General features: G+C 45.1%; 1 protein-coding gene across 1 annotated transcript in view; it reads left to right on the top strand.

The window, feature by feature from the left end:
• Positions 1-16344, top strand: part of CC2D2A (coiled-coil and C2 domain containing 2A) — a 158430-nt gene that overhangs the window by 98633 nt on the left and 43453 nt on the right. The window contains exons 18-20 of the mRNA XM_006884539.1: positions 2516-2663; positions 4230-4368; positions 7516-7719. Coding sequence (XP_006884601.1) covers positions 2516-2663; positions 4230-4368; positions 7516-7719 — 491 coding nt within the window. The remainder of the gene's footprint in view (positions 1-2515; positions 2664-4229; positions 4369-7515; positions 7720-16344) is intronic.

Raw genomic sequence — 16344 nt, 5'->3', positions numbered from 1 at the left:
ATTTTTCTTGCTTGAAAATGAGGAGGACTTGAAGCATTTATCATGTTTATTACAGAAGATCAAAGCCTTCAATATGGATTGCATCTCAACATCAAAAAGCAAAAATTCTCACCACTTTACCAATAGGCAACATCGTAATAGATGGAGAAAAGATTGAAATGGTCAATGGCTTCAACTTGCTTGAATCCACAATCAATATGTTTGGTACCAGCAGTCAGGAGATCAGGAAACATATTACAGTGAGTAGGTGTGCAGTTAGGGACCTCTGCAAATTATTGAGGAGCAATGATGTTAATTTGAGGACTAAGGTGTATCTGATTCAGGACATGGTCTTTTCTGTCATTTGCTGTGGTTTGGGCAATGAATAGGATGACAGAAGAATTGATACCTTTGAACTGAAGGGTTAGAAAAGAGTCCTGACCATGGACTGCCAAAAGAACAAACTAAATATGTCTTGGAGAAAGTGAAGCCAGAGTACTCGCTCCTTGGAGGCAAAGATAATAAAGCTTTGCCCCACAAACTTTGAGGAGGTTCTCAGAGAGTCTATCCATGGAGATGGGTGTTATACTTCAAAAGGTTGAGGGACAGCAAAAAAGAGGGAGACCCTCAATTAGGTGGATTGACAGTGTGACTGTGGTAATGGGCTCAACTGTGTCAGAGATAGTGAGGATGGCACAGGATAGGACAGGGTTCAGATCTGTCGTTCATAGATTCTCTATGAGTTGTACTCAATTCAATGACACCGAACAACAACAGAACACTTAATTGTGCTCATGTAAAACCTGTACCAAGACCAAGAGGCTGTAGTGTGAACAGGTTAAGGGAATGCTGCTTAAGTTAAAATCAAGAAAGGGGTGCAACCTGTTTTGTATCCTTTTTCTATACCTCTTTGGTCTCTATGCTGAACAAATAATTCAAGAAGATTAGAGGAATTAGATTGGATAAATAGGAATGTGGCGTCAGGATTGAAAGAAGATTCATCAACAACCTTTGTTATATAGTTGATACAAGCTTGCTTGAAGAAAGTAAAAGACTTGAAACACTTACTACAGAGGTTAAAGACTACAGCCTTCTGTGTGTGTCTCTGTCCAAGGGAGAGATGAGCGATCCTCCCATGAGATTTACAGCCTAGGAAAACCTGCTGAAAGGTCAGCTATTGGTCAGTTCTGATTCGACGACAATGATTTGAGTTCCCTTATTTACTGTCCCTCTGGCACTCTGACTCTCTCCACAACACTAAATATCTTTATTATTTACACCTATCTCTCCTCGTTGGGCATAAATGCCAATAAGAACAGGAATGCTTCTTGGTTTTGTGCCTTTCTTGGCTGCTGTTTTCCGGGAAAGTCTGCTGTTAGGGACCTCTCTAAAGTACTCAAGAGCAACGGTGTCTCTCTGGAGACTGATACAGGCCATGGTTTTTGCAATCACTTGATATGCATCAGAGAGTTGGAAAATGACTAGGGAGGATAGAAGGAAAATTGACGCCTTTGAGCTGTGCTGCTGGAGAAGAGTATTGAATGTACCATGGACTGCCAAGAAAACAAACAGATTCATCCTAGAGAGGGTTAAACCAGGCTGCTCCTTGGAGGCAAGGATTCTGGGGCTTCGCCTGACATACTTTGGACATGTTGTAAGGAGAGACAGGTCTTTAGTGAGGGACATCATGCTGGGTAGATAAGAGGGACAGCGCAGGAGGGGAAGACCCTCTATGAGGTGGATTGATTCAGTGACTGGGGTAATCGGGATGGGTGTGTCAGAGGCAATGAGATTGGCACAGGATTAGAGCAGGGTTTAGGGCTGTTGTACATAGGGTCAGTATGAGTCGCAAACGACCCAACGGCACACAACAACAACAGACATCGCCTGGCATCATAGTTGTTGTCAAGTGCTGTTGAGTCAGAGCTGACTCATAGCTCACCCTCCAGGAGGTTTTAGAGGCATTAAATTGCATGGTAGGAAATTGCCCATCTTTCTCCTATGAAGCAGCTGGCAAATTTGAACTGCATACCTTCAGGATGGCAGCACAGCTCTTACGACTAGAACACCAGAGCTCCCTGGGATCTGAGTGGGAGCTCAATTAAGTATGTGTGGAATGAATGAATGAGCCTTTACAGTAATCCCTTGTAGGAGGTACCATTATTGTCCTTATTCTGCACAAAAGGAAACCAAGGCTTGGCGAAGCGGGCAAAGCTGAGTGACTCCTGCAAGGTTATACAGATATGAATTGACAGAGCCAGTCTATGCAGGCATGTGACCCCACCACGGGCTGTAGCCTCATGTTCTCTGCACCATGCCGTCGGGGTAGAGTCAAGAGGCTGGTTCTACGTGATGTCGACTTAGATTATGTGTTCTGTATCCACAGCCCCACCCACATTCTGTTCACCCACAATCTGCTTTCTTGCCAGGACTCAGGGGCACCCTCCCCCTCTCTCTCTCCCTCCCTCCCCCTCCTCGTTTCTCTCTTCTCTCTTTTTCTCTCAATAGCATCCTGTTTAATGTTGTGTTTCCACAGGCGTCCCCTTCTCTTTTGAAGCTGATGGAAGTAACCAGCTGATCCTAATGACCTCGGGGAAAGTGTCCAACAGTGTGGCGTGGGCTGTCGGTGAGAACGGCATCCCCCTGATCCCGCCACTGTCACAGCAGAACATTGGATTTCGGAGGTGAGACATCAATGGCTGAGAGATGTCACAGTGAGTAGTGCATGTATCCAATGCAGATCCAGAAGACTCAATCCACGATATTCTCTCAGCACTTTTTAAGAGTTCTTCTTGGGTGGGGGGGGGTTCCTGCTAGTTTATTTACAAAATTCAAATACAAATTTGAACAAATTCTTTCAATTTCCCTCACCCCATCAGATTGCACAATCCAATGATTAATCCCCTCTTCCCCCTGCACATTCACATCCCTCTGCTTCCAGCCTCTCCCACCCCTCCTGGATCCTTACACTCATTCTACAATAACGGTTTTATACAATATTTATCCTTGTGAGACTGAGTTAGTTCACTCAACATAATGTTCTCCAGTCCCTCCCAAGTTAGGTTATAATTTACAAAATCATTCATTGCTCCTGTGTTGTTCTTAAAGCAAAAGTTCTACTCTTGGGGGGTGAGGGCGGGGAGAGGGGTGCAACAATGAATAAATGGAATTAAAAAAAAAAGTTCTACTCTTAATAGCATAACAGATTACCACGTGTCAGGTGTTCTGAAAAGCATTTCATTTAACCTTTGCCATTACTTTTACTGTTACGGATTGACAGCACTGTTTTTTTACCTTCTAGGACACCAGAACTCCCTCACCACTCTGTTGTTGTTGTTGTTGTTGTTGTTGTTAGTGGTGGTGGTGAGTGCTGTCTAGTTAGAACCGACCCACACCTGACCCTCCAAGTGGGTTTTCAGAGGCAGCAAATCAAATGAAAGGAAATTGCCTCCCCTTCTCCCACAGAGCAACTGGTTGATTTGAACTGTATCCCTTCAGGATTGTAGTATAGCTTCTTACCACCAGGCCACCAGAGCACCCAAGAAACATCCTGTTGTTCTTGGTGTGTCCCCTCAAGTTGAAATAGACCTGTATTGACCCTCCTGTGTTCTTCAGAGGCAATTAATCGCATGGGAGGAGATTAGACAGTTAATCACACGGGAGGAAATTACTCATCCTTCTCCCACAAGAGCAACTGGTGGATTCCAACCATATGCCTTTGGGATTGCAGCGCAGCTTCTCACCATCAGGCCACTATTACTCTCTAAAGTAGTATTTTTCCCATTCAAAAATGGGCAAAAAAAAAGTATATATAGGGTGTTCACTCAGTCACTCACCATCTTGTAGTCAATTCCAACCCATAGCAGCCCTCCACCTGGCTTAAGAGGCTCTGAATCTTAACAGGAGGAGACTGCTGGGTTCTCCCATGGCGTCCCTTGCTGGGTGTGTCTTTGGTCATCCTATTCATTATCCAACTTTCAGACGTATACAAAGCATTTGAAAATGCTGTAGCTTACAGAAGGCGCACCTTAGTCTTTAAACTGACATCCCTCCTCTTTATAAATCCATTAGTATTTCTTTAATTTTCTTATGCTTAGTAGCAATCATCATGGCAAGATTTCTTCCTTGTGATGATCCCCATACTTCACACTCTGACAGCCCTTTTGCATGCCACGGGGGCTGGGCTTGTGAGGGGCTGGTGGGATCTGCTCTGAAATAAAGAGGGGTTTGTGGACTCACCTGTTTTGCAGTGCTTTGAAGAGAGCGGATGCCATCTCATCCATTGGCACATCAGGACTGACGGACATGAAGAAGCTGGCCAAGTGGGCAGCCGAGTCCAAGCTGGACCCGAACGACCCCAACAACTCCCCTTTGATGCAGATGATCTCGGTAATGTGGGTGCTTGTGTGTGCACACGTGAACCCTAGAATTGATGGGATGGTGGTTCCCACATAACCCTCTCCTGCTCTCCGGTGGACTTGTGTGGACAGCCACTTACCTGCTCTGTAACCCAGGCAGGTGTTCCCTGCCCTTGCGCCCTGGGCATCCTCACTGTTACCTGAAGCCTCAGCTGGGCTCACAGTAGGTGTGCAATGCACATCAGCTAGTATCGCTGTGGTGATGATCCACTTTCTCCCTGACCTCTGTATAACCTCTGTCATTATTAGGGGCTGTTGAGTGGAGTACAGCTCATAGCAATCCTATGGAAAACAGATCTGAACCTTGTCCTATCCTGTACCATCCCCATGATTCCTGTGCAACCAGAGTGCTCCTTACAGGCGAGGCTGGGACAGCATTGTCTCAGATGCCTTGGGCGTGTCACTAGGTGAGGCTGTTCCTTGGAGAGGGACATCATGCTTGGAAAGGTGGAGGGTCAGTGAAAAGAGGAAGACCCCCAATGAGAGGTACCGATAGTGACTGCAGTAATGGGCTCACGTGTGTCAGGGATGATGGGGACAGAACCTCTAAGAGAGAGTTTTTCCTCTTGCCACCTGCCCACCCCTTCTATTGAGAGGAAATCTAGTTCAGAGATTTAGAATAACCTGCCCCAAGTCTCACAGCCAGGAGAGACACAGCCCCTCGTAACTCTGATTTCAGAACGTGTTTTCTCCCCACTACAACATGAAGTACTGATCAACCAAACCAAAGCCCTCCACCATGCAGTTGATTGTGTCTGTAGGAGACAGTAGAATAGTGCCTTTAGATTTCTTAGCATCGACGCAGAGTGGGAAGGTCTCATAGATGTCTTAGCATCATCACAGAGTAGAGAAGTCTCTTTAAGATTTCTTACCATCTTCACAGACATCCCTCTCCAAGGACGTCCTTCCTCCTTGCAACTTGTCCAAAGTATGTCAGGCGAAGCCCCAGAATCCTTGCCTCCAAGGAGCAGCCTGGTTTAACCCTCTCCAGGATGAATCTGTTTGTTCTCTTAGCAGTCCATGGTATATTCAATCCTCTTCTCCAGCACCACAGCTCAAAGGCATCAATTCTCCTTCTATCCTCCCTAGTCATTGTCCAGCTCTCTGATGCATAACAAGTGATTGCAAAGACCATGGCCTGGATCAGGTGCATCTTAGCCTCAAAATACAAAATACAAAATTCATTCATTCCCATCAAGTCTGAACCCGCTCACGTTTGACCCTCCAGAGGGTTTTCAGAGGCTGGAAATTACACAGGAGGAGATTGCCCATCATTTTCCCATAGGGCAGCTGGTGGATTTGAAATGCCTGTCTTTGGGTTGGTAGTGCAACCTTTTATCCACAAGGCCACTCAAACTCACAGCAGGCACGTGTACAGCGGGACACACTGCCCACTCCCACGGCCCCCTCACAATCATGGCTGTGTGCTGAGACCTTACCTCTGAGCTGGTCTAGCGCATTGAAAGTCTTGCTCTTTCCAATTACCCTTTAGCACTATTGTTGGGCAGGTTCTACTCTGATGAGGCAGCTCTAGTCCTTTTAGTTCCCTCCAACATGAGAGCTTCCTCTTCTGCCACTACAGCTAACAGTCTCCCGTTGTTCTCTGCAAGGTTTCAATGACTAGTGATATTTCAGAGATGTGTGACCAATCCGGCTTCCTAGCCCGTCTTAGTCTAGAAGCTCTGGCAGGGACATAGTAAGACACTTGGGTTTGATATAAATCACTTCTTTTTCCATGTGTTCATTTACATCAAACCCATTAGGGAAGCAAACACATAAAAACCATACCTTACATCATTGTTGTGTGTTTGAAAAATGATTCATGCTACTTTTTGAGCTACCAACTGAGTGTAATAGGGAACTCTGGCAGCTTGTTGTTGTTGTTGTTGTTGTCTGCAAGTAGGAAACGACCCATAGTTGACCCTCCAGTGGGTTTACAGAGGCAGTTAACTGCATGGGAAAAGATTGCCCATCCTTCTTCCGCAAAACAGCTGTTAAGTTCAAGCTGCATGCCTTTGAGTTTGCAGCACAGCTTCTTACCACCAGGCCACCAGCCTGTTGTTATGTAATCCTGAGTCCAAACTGACTCATAGGTGACCCTCCAGTGGGTTTTCAGAGGCAGTAAATCGCACGGGAGGAGATTGGCCATCCTTCTTCCACAGAGCACCCGGGGGATTTGAACCTAGTACACCTGGGATTGCAGTGCATTTCTTTACCACTACGAGTGGTAAGGAGTTGTGGTGCCAATCTAAAGGCACGTGGTTGGAATTCGTCACCTGATCAACAGGGCAAAGGTAGGCAATGTCCAGTGTGATTAACTGCCTCTGAGAACCTGCTGGAGGGTCAGCTAGGAGTCAGTTCCACCTCAAGGATTCTTGTTTGTTGTTGTTGTTTTAAGTGCTGTCGAGTCTCAGACAACTCATAGCGACCCTGTGAAGGAGAGTCCTCGATGCTTGTGTGTCTTTCATCCTCTCTCCAGGTACATAGGGTTTCCGGAGGCAAGCTGTTATGGAAGTGGATGCCACTCCTCCTTCCAGGCTTGTTTTAATAGGGGAGCTCCACCAAACACTGTCCACCATGGGTAATCATTATCGCAGTTGACACATCAGTGTCACAGTGTTCAGCTTCACAACAACCACAAGTTACCACTGTACAACAAGTGGACACACCAGGGCTATATTAACGACAGAAAAAAGTCTAGAATATATTTCTGACATCTAATGTGCAAAAAACAACTGAGGGGCCCTGTGGGTGCGACACTAAGTGCTGGGCTGTTAACTGAAAAGTTGGCAGTTTGAACCCACTCCTTGGTCCACAGAGAAGAGCTGGGCAATTTGCTCTTCTAAAGATTACAGCCTAGAAACTGTAGGGGGCAGTTGTACTGTGTCCGAAGGGCTTATTGTGAATCTAAATTGGTCCAGTGGCAGGCAAGAGCAACAAAGATGAGTGTAATCACATCTGCCTCTTTGCTGTCTAATGCTTACGGTATATTCTCTTTAAAGGAAACATGGGATGTGTCAGGTTTCTCTCTTGAAGACACAGAAGTATGTCGCAACACGTCTTTGGACAGAGACTGTCTGGAGTCTAGAGTTGTGTGTGTTCTGGGTGTGTTTCCTAGGTTGCTACCAGCGGCGAGTCCTATGTCCCTGATTTCTTCCGGCTGGAACAGCTGCAGCAGGAGTTTAACTTTGTTTCGGATGAGGAACTGAATAGATCCAGACGGTTCCGATTGCTTCATCTGAGGAGTCAAGAGGTGCCTGAGTTCCGAAATTATAAGCAAGTCCCGGTGTATGACAGAGAGATTAAGGAAAAGGTATTCCAGGTAAGAAATTACCTTCAAGGGAATAATAAACGTGTGTGTGTGTGTGTGTGTGTGTGTGTGTGTGTGTTGGCAGTATTGTGGAGGTGGTGGTATGTTATATATTCATAAACAAATAAATAAGTGTACGCCAGGGATGCATCCTGTCTCCATACCTTTTCAACCTGTATGCAGAGCAGATTATCCGAGAGGCGGGGCTCTATGAGGAGAAGCGTGGCATTAGGATTGGTGGACGATCTATCAACAATCTGCGTTATGCGGATGACACAACCCTGCTCGCTGAAACTGAGGAGGACCTCATGCACTTGCTGCAGAGGGTCAAGGACTGCAGCCTTCACTATGGACTGAGGCTCAATGTCAAGAAGACAAAGATTCTCACCACTGGACCAATTGGTAGCATCAGGATGGATGGTGAAGAGATTGAGATTGCTCACAGCTTCAGTTTGCTCAGCTCCACGGTCAACACTCTTGGCACCAGTAGCCAGGAAATCAAAAAATGTATTGCCATGGGAAAGTCTGCTGTTAGGGACCTCTCTAAAGTACTCAAGAGCAACGGTGTCTCTCTGGAGACTAAGGTGCGCCTGATAACAGGCCATGCTCTTTGCAATCACTTGTTATGCATCAGAGAGTTGGATAATGACTAGGGAGGATAGAAGGAGAACTGATGCCTTTGAGCTGTGGTGGTGGAGAAGAGTATTGAATGTACCATGGACTGCCAAGAAAACAAACAGATTCATCCTGGAGAGGGTTAAACCAAGCTACTCCTTGGAGTCAAGGATTCTGGGGCTTCGTCTGACATACTTTGGACATGTAGTGAGGAGAGACAGGTCCTTGGACAGGGACATCATGCTTGGTAGGGTAGAGGGACAACACAGGAGGGGAAGACCCTCTATAAGGTGGATTGATTCAGTGACTGGGGTAATCAGGATAGGTGTATCAGAGGCAATGCGATTGGCACAGGATAGAGCAGGGTTTAGGGCTGTTGTACATAGGGTCGTTATGAGTCGCAAATGACTCGACAGCACATAACAACAACAACAACATATGTAATATATACAACATATTGAGTGTATAGTTTACTTGGCTCCATAGTCAACACTCTTGGCACCAGCAGCCAGGGAATTAAAAGATGTATTGCGATAGGAAAGTATACTGTTAGGGACCTCTCCAAAGTACTGAAGAGCAATGGTGCCACTCTGGAGACTAAGGTGTGCCTGATACAGGCCATGGTCTTTGCAATCACTTGCTATGCATCAGAGAGATAAACAATGACTAGGAATAACAGAAGGGGAATTGACGCGTTTGAGCTGTGGTGTTGGAGAAAAGTATTGAATATACCATGAACCGCTAAGAAAACAAACAGGTTCCTCCTGGAGAGGGTGATGCCAGGCTAGTACTTGGAGACAAGGATTCTGAAGCTTTGTCTGACATACTTTGGATAAATTGCAAGGAGGGACCAGTCCTTGGAGAGGGACGTCATGATTGGGAAAGTGGAGGGACAGCACAGGAAAGGAAGACCCTGTATGAGGTGGATTGATTCAGTGACTGGGGTAATTGTGATGGGTGTATCTGAGACAGTGCGATTGGCACAGGACAGAGCAGGATTTAGTGCTGTTGTACACAGGGTCACAATGAGTCGCAGGCAACTCGATGACACATAACAGCAACAACATTATTATAATAATTATTTATGTACACGCACATACATATACTGTAACATTCTCAGTAGGGATATTGGCTTCTCTTTCATAGAACCTTTTATACAGAATCTTTCCCTTCTTTTTCTTGAAGAATCCAAGGTTTGAGCAATCTTTTGTTGTGATACCATGACATATGAACTAATTACCCTTCCTCATGCAGGAATACTATTCCGTTTACCAGTAAGTATTTGCTAAGCACAAAGGCTTGGGGGCATAGTCCCTAGGGAGACTAAACTGCTAAGCCAAAAGCCATGCCCACCAGCAAACCTACCAGTTCCTCAGCAGGCAAAAATTGTAGTAGTCTGTGTCTGTGAAGATTTACAGACATGGAAACTCTATGAAGCAGTTCTGTGTCCTATAATGAGTTGGAATTGACTCAAAAGCAGTAGGCCTGGCTGGCTTTGATTTGGAAATGGGTATTATTGAGGAGTAGTGATGGCAGTTTGAAGACTAAGGTGTGTCTGATTCAGGCTATAGTTTTTCTGCGTACTACCTATGCATCTGAGAGCTGGACAATGAATAAAGATCACAGAAAAAGAATTGACACCTTTGAACTGTGGTGTTGGAGAAGAGCATTGAACATCCCATGGACGGCCAAGAGAATGAACAGATATGTCTCGGAGAAGGTGCAGCTAAAGTGTTCTTTGGAGGCAAGAATGATGAGGCTTCACCTAACATACTTTGGACATGTTGCTAGGAGGGCCTATTCCTTGGAGAGGGGCATGATGCTGGGAAGGGTACAGGGTTGGAGAAGGAGAAGAAGACCTTCAAGCAGGTAGACTGACAGGGTGACTGCTGCAATGGGCTCTTGTGTGTCAGGAAGTGTGAGGATGGTGCAGGATAGAGCAGGGTTCAAATCTTTTGTTCATAGGGTCGCTATGAGTCGTGCTTGACTTGACAGTACCAAACAGCAACAACATGACAGGAAGGTCTTCTGTGTGTGCACGTATTTCATGGACTCCTGCCAAATCTGAGCAAGGGAACACTGCATGGCTTAATATCAGGAAGAGTGTGCATCAGGGAGGTCTTTTCTCTAGACCTATTCAATCTGTATGCTGAGCAAATCATTTGTGAAGCCAGACTCTATGAACAGGAATGTGGCATCAGGATCTCAGGAAGACTCAGCAGCAGCCTGTGTTATGCAGATGACACAACCTTGCTTCCTGAAAGTGAGGAGGATTTGAAATGCCTGATGCAGAAAATCAAGGAAGACAGCCTTCAGTGTGGTTTACACCTCACCATCAAGAAAACAAAGGTTCTCACCGTGGGACCAATAAACAACATCATGATGAATGGAGAAGGGACTGAAGCTGTCAATGATTTCATCTTGCTGGGATCCACAATCAGTACCCTTGGTACCAGTAATCAGGAGATCAGGTAATGTGTCACATTGGGCAAGGTCACTATTAAGGACCTTTCAAAAATACTTAAGAGCAAAGATATCAGCTTGAAGACTGTGCTGTGCTTGATTCAGGCCAGGGCCTTTTCAATCACCTGCTATTCATCTGAGAGTTAGGAGATAAATATGGATGACAGAGGAAGAATTGATGCCTTTGATTGTAGTGCTGTTGTTGTTGTTATGTGCTGTCGAGTCACTTGTGACTCATAGCGACCCTATGTACAACAGCCCTAAACCCTGCTCTATCCTGTGCCAATCTCACTTCCTCTGACACATCCATCCCGATTACCCCAGTCACTGAATCAATCCACCTCATAGAGGGTCTTCCCCTCCTGCGCTGTCCTTCCACTCTGGCCAGTATGATGTCCCTCTCCAAAGACCTGTCTCTCCTTACAACATGTACAAAGTATGTGTATTGAGTATTCTGTGGTCTGCCAAAGAATGAACAGACATATCCTGGAGAAAGTGCAGCCAGAGTGCTCCTTGGAGGCAAAAATGACAAAGCTTCATCTCACATATTTTGAGCAAGTGGCCAGGAGAAGCTATTCCTCAGAGAGGGGCATCATATATGGAAAGATGGAGGGTCAGCAAAAGATAGGAAGACCCTTAACAGGATGGATTGGCACAGTGACAGCAGCACTGGGCTCAAGTGTGTCAGAGACTGTGAGGATGGTACAGGACAGGACAGGGTTCAGGTGTGTCGTTCACAGGGTCACTATGAGTCATACACTTGACAGCATCTAACAACAGGAAGGAAGGGAGGGAGGGAGGGAGGACTGCTGACTGGGCTTTCTGGACAAGGATCGCAGAGGACAAAGTTTAAAGGAGGGCTGGCCATGCAGGGGAGGAACAGAGGAGGGGCAATGAGCAATAAGCCTGTATAGATGGAAAGTGAAAGCCAGACGGACTTGTCTGTGTTTAATGAAGTAAATGGAGAAACATTAGAAAGTAATGGTCTCAGTTATGTAATGCTGCTATATCAGAAATGCCACAGGGAAATGACTTTAGCTCAGACGACTTGATTTAGGAAGTTAGAAGTCTAAATTCCTGAGCCAGCTGTGAGGCCAATTTCTCCTTCTCTGAGTTTCAGGGGAAGGCCCTTGTCTCGTCAGCCTCTTTCCTTAGATATTGCCGTGTGTTTTGGCATCTCTCTCTCACCATCTCTGAATTCTGAAGGGATCTCTTTCTTATCTCAAAAGAGAGGGACTAAAGACATTCCCTACATTAATCTTGCCTCGTTACATTAAAAGGACTACCCATGCCAGATGAATTTATAACCTTGGGAACATCATTGTTCATTGATTCCTTTGAGTCAGTTCCAACTCGCAGAAACTCCGCAGACAACACAACAGAACACTGTCCAGTCCTGTGCTTGAGCTATTACTAGCTGTCCTCGAGCCTGTCTCCTACTGTGTCAATCCATGGCATTTAGAGCCTTCCTCTTTTTCACTGATCATCGTGACAGATGGATCAAAGACTGACATTGTCAACTGTTTCATCTTACTGGAATCCAGAATCAATACCCTCAATCGCAGCAGTCAGGCGATCAGGAGACTTAGAGCATTTGAAGAGCCTGTGTGGTCAGGGATGTCTCCGGGTCCATGACGAGGTTGTGCCTGATTCAGGCCATGGCTTTTCCAGTCACCTGCTGTGCATCTGAGAACTAGAAAATGAATAAGGACGATGAGAGACGACTCGATGCCTTTGAGTTGCGATGTTGGAGAAAAGTGCTGAATATCCCATGGTCTACCACAAGAACAAACAGAGGTGACTTGGAGAAAGTGTAGCCAGAGTGCTCCTTGTATCAAGGATGGTGAAGCTTTGTCTCATACACTCTGGGCATGTTGGTAGGGACATCATGCTTGGGAAGGTGAAGGGTCAGTGAAGGATAGGAAGACCCTTAAAAAGGTGGGTTGACACTGTGACGACTGCAGTGTGGAAGAGGTAATAAGGATTGTGTAGGGTAACACAGGGTTCAGAACTGCTGTTCACAGAGTTGCTATGAGTCATAAGTCTTACGCAACTCAACAGCACCTAACAAGAGTAAGAACTACTTTAGTAAACATAATGTTCTCCAGACATTGGTCCCAACTCGTAACATGTCCAAAGTGTATGAAGCATAACTCTTTGCTCTGCTGCCTTCCTTGGAGATTTCTGGGTGCACTTCTCCAGGATAATCAGGTTTTGATTTTAGGGGATTGCTTGGTATGTTGTTGTTGTTGTTGTTGTTGTTGTTGTTGTTGTTGTTGTGTGCCGTCCAGTCACTTGCAACTCATAGCGACCCTATGTACAACAGCCTTAAACTCCGCTCTGTCCTGTGCCAATCGCACTGTCCCTGACACTCCCAGCCCAATTACCCCAGTCACTGACTCAATTCACCTCATAGAGGGCCTTCCCCTCCTGCGCCGTCCCTCCACCCTCCCCAGCATGATGTCCTTCGCCAAGGACCGGTCTCTTCTTACATGTCCAAAGTATGTTAGACGGAGCCTCAGAATTCTTGACTCCAAAGAGCCACCCGGTTTAACCCTTTCCAGCATGAATCTGTTTGTTTTCCTAGCAGTCCATAGTACTCTCAGTGCTTGGTATATCCAGTATTATTTGCCAACACCACATTTTAAAGACATCAGTTCTTCTTCAGCCTTCTTTGTTCACTGCCCACCTTTCTTATCCATGTGAAGTTACTGAAAATACCGTGCCTTGGACCAGGCACCCCTTAGTCCTGACATCTTTGCTGTTTATTATTTTTAAAGATTCCTTTGAGTTCTTGATTGCTACTATCATGGGTGGTGAATGTGGATCTAAATAAAATGAAACTTGGTAACTTCAATCTTTTCTTCATTTAGCATGATGTCATTTATTGATCCAGTTCTGGAGATATTGTTCAGTAGGAATACCGCAGTGTTTGGTCTTTATCAGCAAGTGTGTCCTGTCTTCTTGGCTTTCAGCAAGCAAACCACTAGCATAGAGCTTCGGTTTAGAACATAGATTATGGAGTCACATTTCAGTCCATAACTGTGGCGGTGTTTCCAATGGTTGCCATCATGTGGGTTCACTCATTACTAGCCCCGAATTGTACAGAGTAGAACTTCTTCCTAGCATTCTCAAGGCTGTGACGTCCAGGAATCTGAAAGTCAATCCTCTAGTTGAGTTTGAATGAACGCCCTTTGGACTAAATCGTTTGTGCCACCCAGGAACTCCTATTGTTGTTACTGGATGCCATCAAGTTATTTCTAACTCACAGCGACCCCGTCCTGTGCCTTCCTCACAGTCTCCCATCATCACAGTCACTGTGACAATCCATCACATTAAAGGTCTTCCTCTCCTTATGGTATTTTCAAGGATGGATCTTTCCAAGGGCTGGTCCCTCCTAATAACATGCCCAGTGAAGGCAAAACAGTCTCACTGTCCCTGCCTCTAAGGAACACCCTGGCTGCACTTCATCTACGAGAGATTTGCTTATTCTTTGGGCAGTCCATGATATAGTCGACATTCTTGAACAGCACCATAATCTAAAGGCATCAGTTCTTCAGCTGACCTCCTCATTCATTGCCCAGCTCTCACACGCATATGAAGCAGCTGTAAATGACTTGGGCAGGTGTACCTTAGTCTTGAAAGTGACTTCCTTGTTTCTTAGCACTTTAAAGAGGTTCTTGATGACAGATTTGCCCAATAAAATATATTCTTTTATTTCTTTTTTCCAATAACTTTATTCATTAAAAAACACTCAAATAAATAAAACCTTTCAACTTCTACAATATTCATTTGATTTCTTTTTTATTTTTGCCTTGTGTACATTCTTTATTTTGAATACTTATAAAATATTGTTATTCCTCAAGAAACAGCAAAGATCACCCCATGCAGAAACTGAGAAACTGTATACACAATTTTACAGAACAATGGGAAGCAGAGAATGTGGTTCTGAGCAGACACAATGAAGAAAAGAAAACTGGGAAGGGAAGTGCCCATCCGAATAAAACTTGAGTCGCCATCAGGTCACGTCTTGTGTTTTTCACAGAAACGGAAGCTGTTTTGGGGAGGTTCCTGTACAGCACAGGGGATCCGTGTGTCTTCTTGGCTACACCCCTGGTTGGGGTGCCACTAGGTCAATGTCACTCAAATTTCTGGCCAGCCAAACTCCTCCAAAAATCATTCCTATTGGTGGCGAAGCAGTAGATGCCTCGCAGCCAATCTCCTACGTTGTTTGGGATTTCGGGAGTTTCATTTGTCGATCCCACAGCGCTCACGCCAACCCCACCAGAAGCCATAGTAGCACCTTCACATTCCTCATTTGATTTCTTAACTGCCATTTCCATGGATGTTTGCTGACACCAAGGAAAAATCATTGGCATATCTAATCTTTAAGCCATTTGTCATGATGTTCACTATGGGTCCAGTTGTAAAGACTGGTTTTCTTGATGTTGAATGTGATCCGTAGAGAAGGCTGTCGTCTATCTTCTTCAGGAAGCACTTCAAGTCTTCTTCAGTTTCTACGAGCAAGGTCATGTCATCAGCATCCTACATGTTGTTGATGAATCTTCCTCCAATCCTGATGCCCATTTTTCTTCATGTCCAAATTCTCGGATTGTTTGTGCCACATAGAAATTGATTAGCTATGGAGAATGTATACAACCCAGACTCACACCTTTCTTGATTTTAAACCATGTGATGACCGTGGTGGCAGTGATGGTGGTGGTGGAGGTGGTGATGGTGGTGGTGGTGGTGGTGTTTGCTGTTGAGTTGGAACCAAACCATAGCTGACCCTCCAGCAAATTGTCAGAGACTGTAAATCACATGAAAGGAGAAGCTGGTGGATTTGGACTGCGTGCCTCTGTGTTAAACATAAATCACATGGAATCCTTCCCCCCCCCCCCCGTTTGAATGACTGCTTCCTGGTCTGTATGCAGGTTTCACATGAACACAATTAAGTGTTTTGGGTTTCCCATCCTTCTTAATGTTGTTATTGTTGCTATTGATTGCCTTCGAGTCAAGTACGACTCATAGAGTCCCTATGAACAAAAGACCTGAAGCCTTTCTATAACTATCATCATTTATCAAAGTTCATAGAGTTTCCAGAGGCAGGTTGTTTAGGCAGTGGATGCCACTCCTGTATCAAAATTCTTAATGTTAGCCATAACTTATTATAATCCACACAGTTGAATGCCTTTGCATAGTTAAAAAAAAAAGCCCAGACAAACAAACACAAGTAAACATCACCTTGTGGTCTGTCTGTTGTTTGGCTGAAACTTGAGCCTGGGGGTAAGTTTTGTTCCAGATTTGCAGGGTGACTGTGGTCATGTGATCTGGGATTCCACTAGGCATCAGAGAGTACTCTTTTTGTTCATTTTTTTAATAATTTTAATGAACATTTTCAGAGACTTTGGATTTCCATTTATTCAGTGTTGCACTTTTCCACCTGCCCACCCTTCCCCCCCCCCACCCAGTACACTTTTCTCTTTGAAAAGTAAAAGAAAAATTCTTTCATTGTTTTACAATCATTCCACCCCAGGTCCACTCCACTATGCAGCCTTC

The sequence above is a fragment of the Elephantulus edwardii genome, unplaced genomic scaffold (genome assembly GCF_000299155.1).
Source record: "Elephantulus edwardii isolate Elephantulus edwardi_28Jun2011 unplaced genomic scaffold, EleEdw1.0 scaffold00035, whole genome shotgun sequence".
In the NCBI taxonomy this organism is placed as follows: domain Eukaryota; kingdom Metazoa; phylum Chordata; class Mammalia; order Macroscelidea; family Macroscelididae; genus Elephantulus; species Elephantulus edwardii.
The sequence above is the reverse complement of the archived record's forward strand: the minus strand, read 5'-3'. Positions and strand labels throughout refer to the sequence as shown.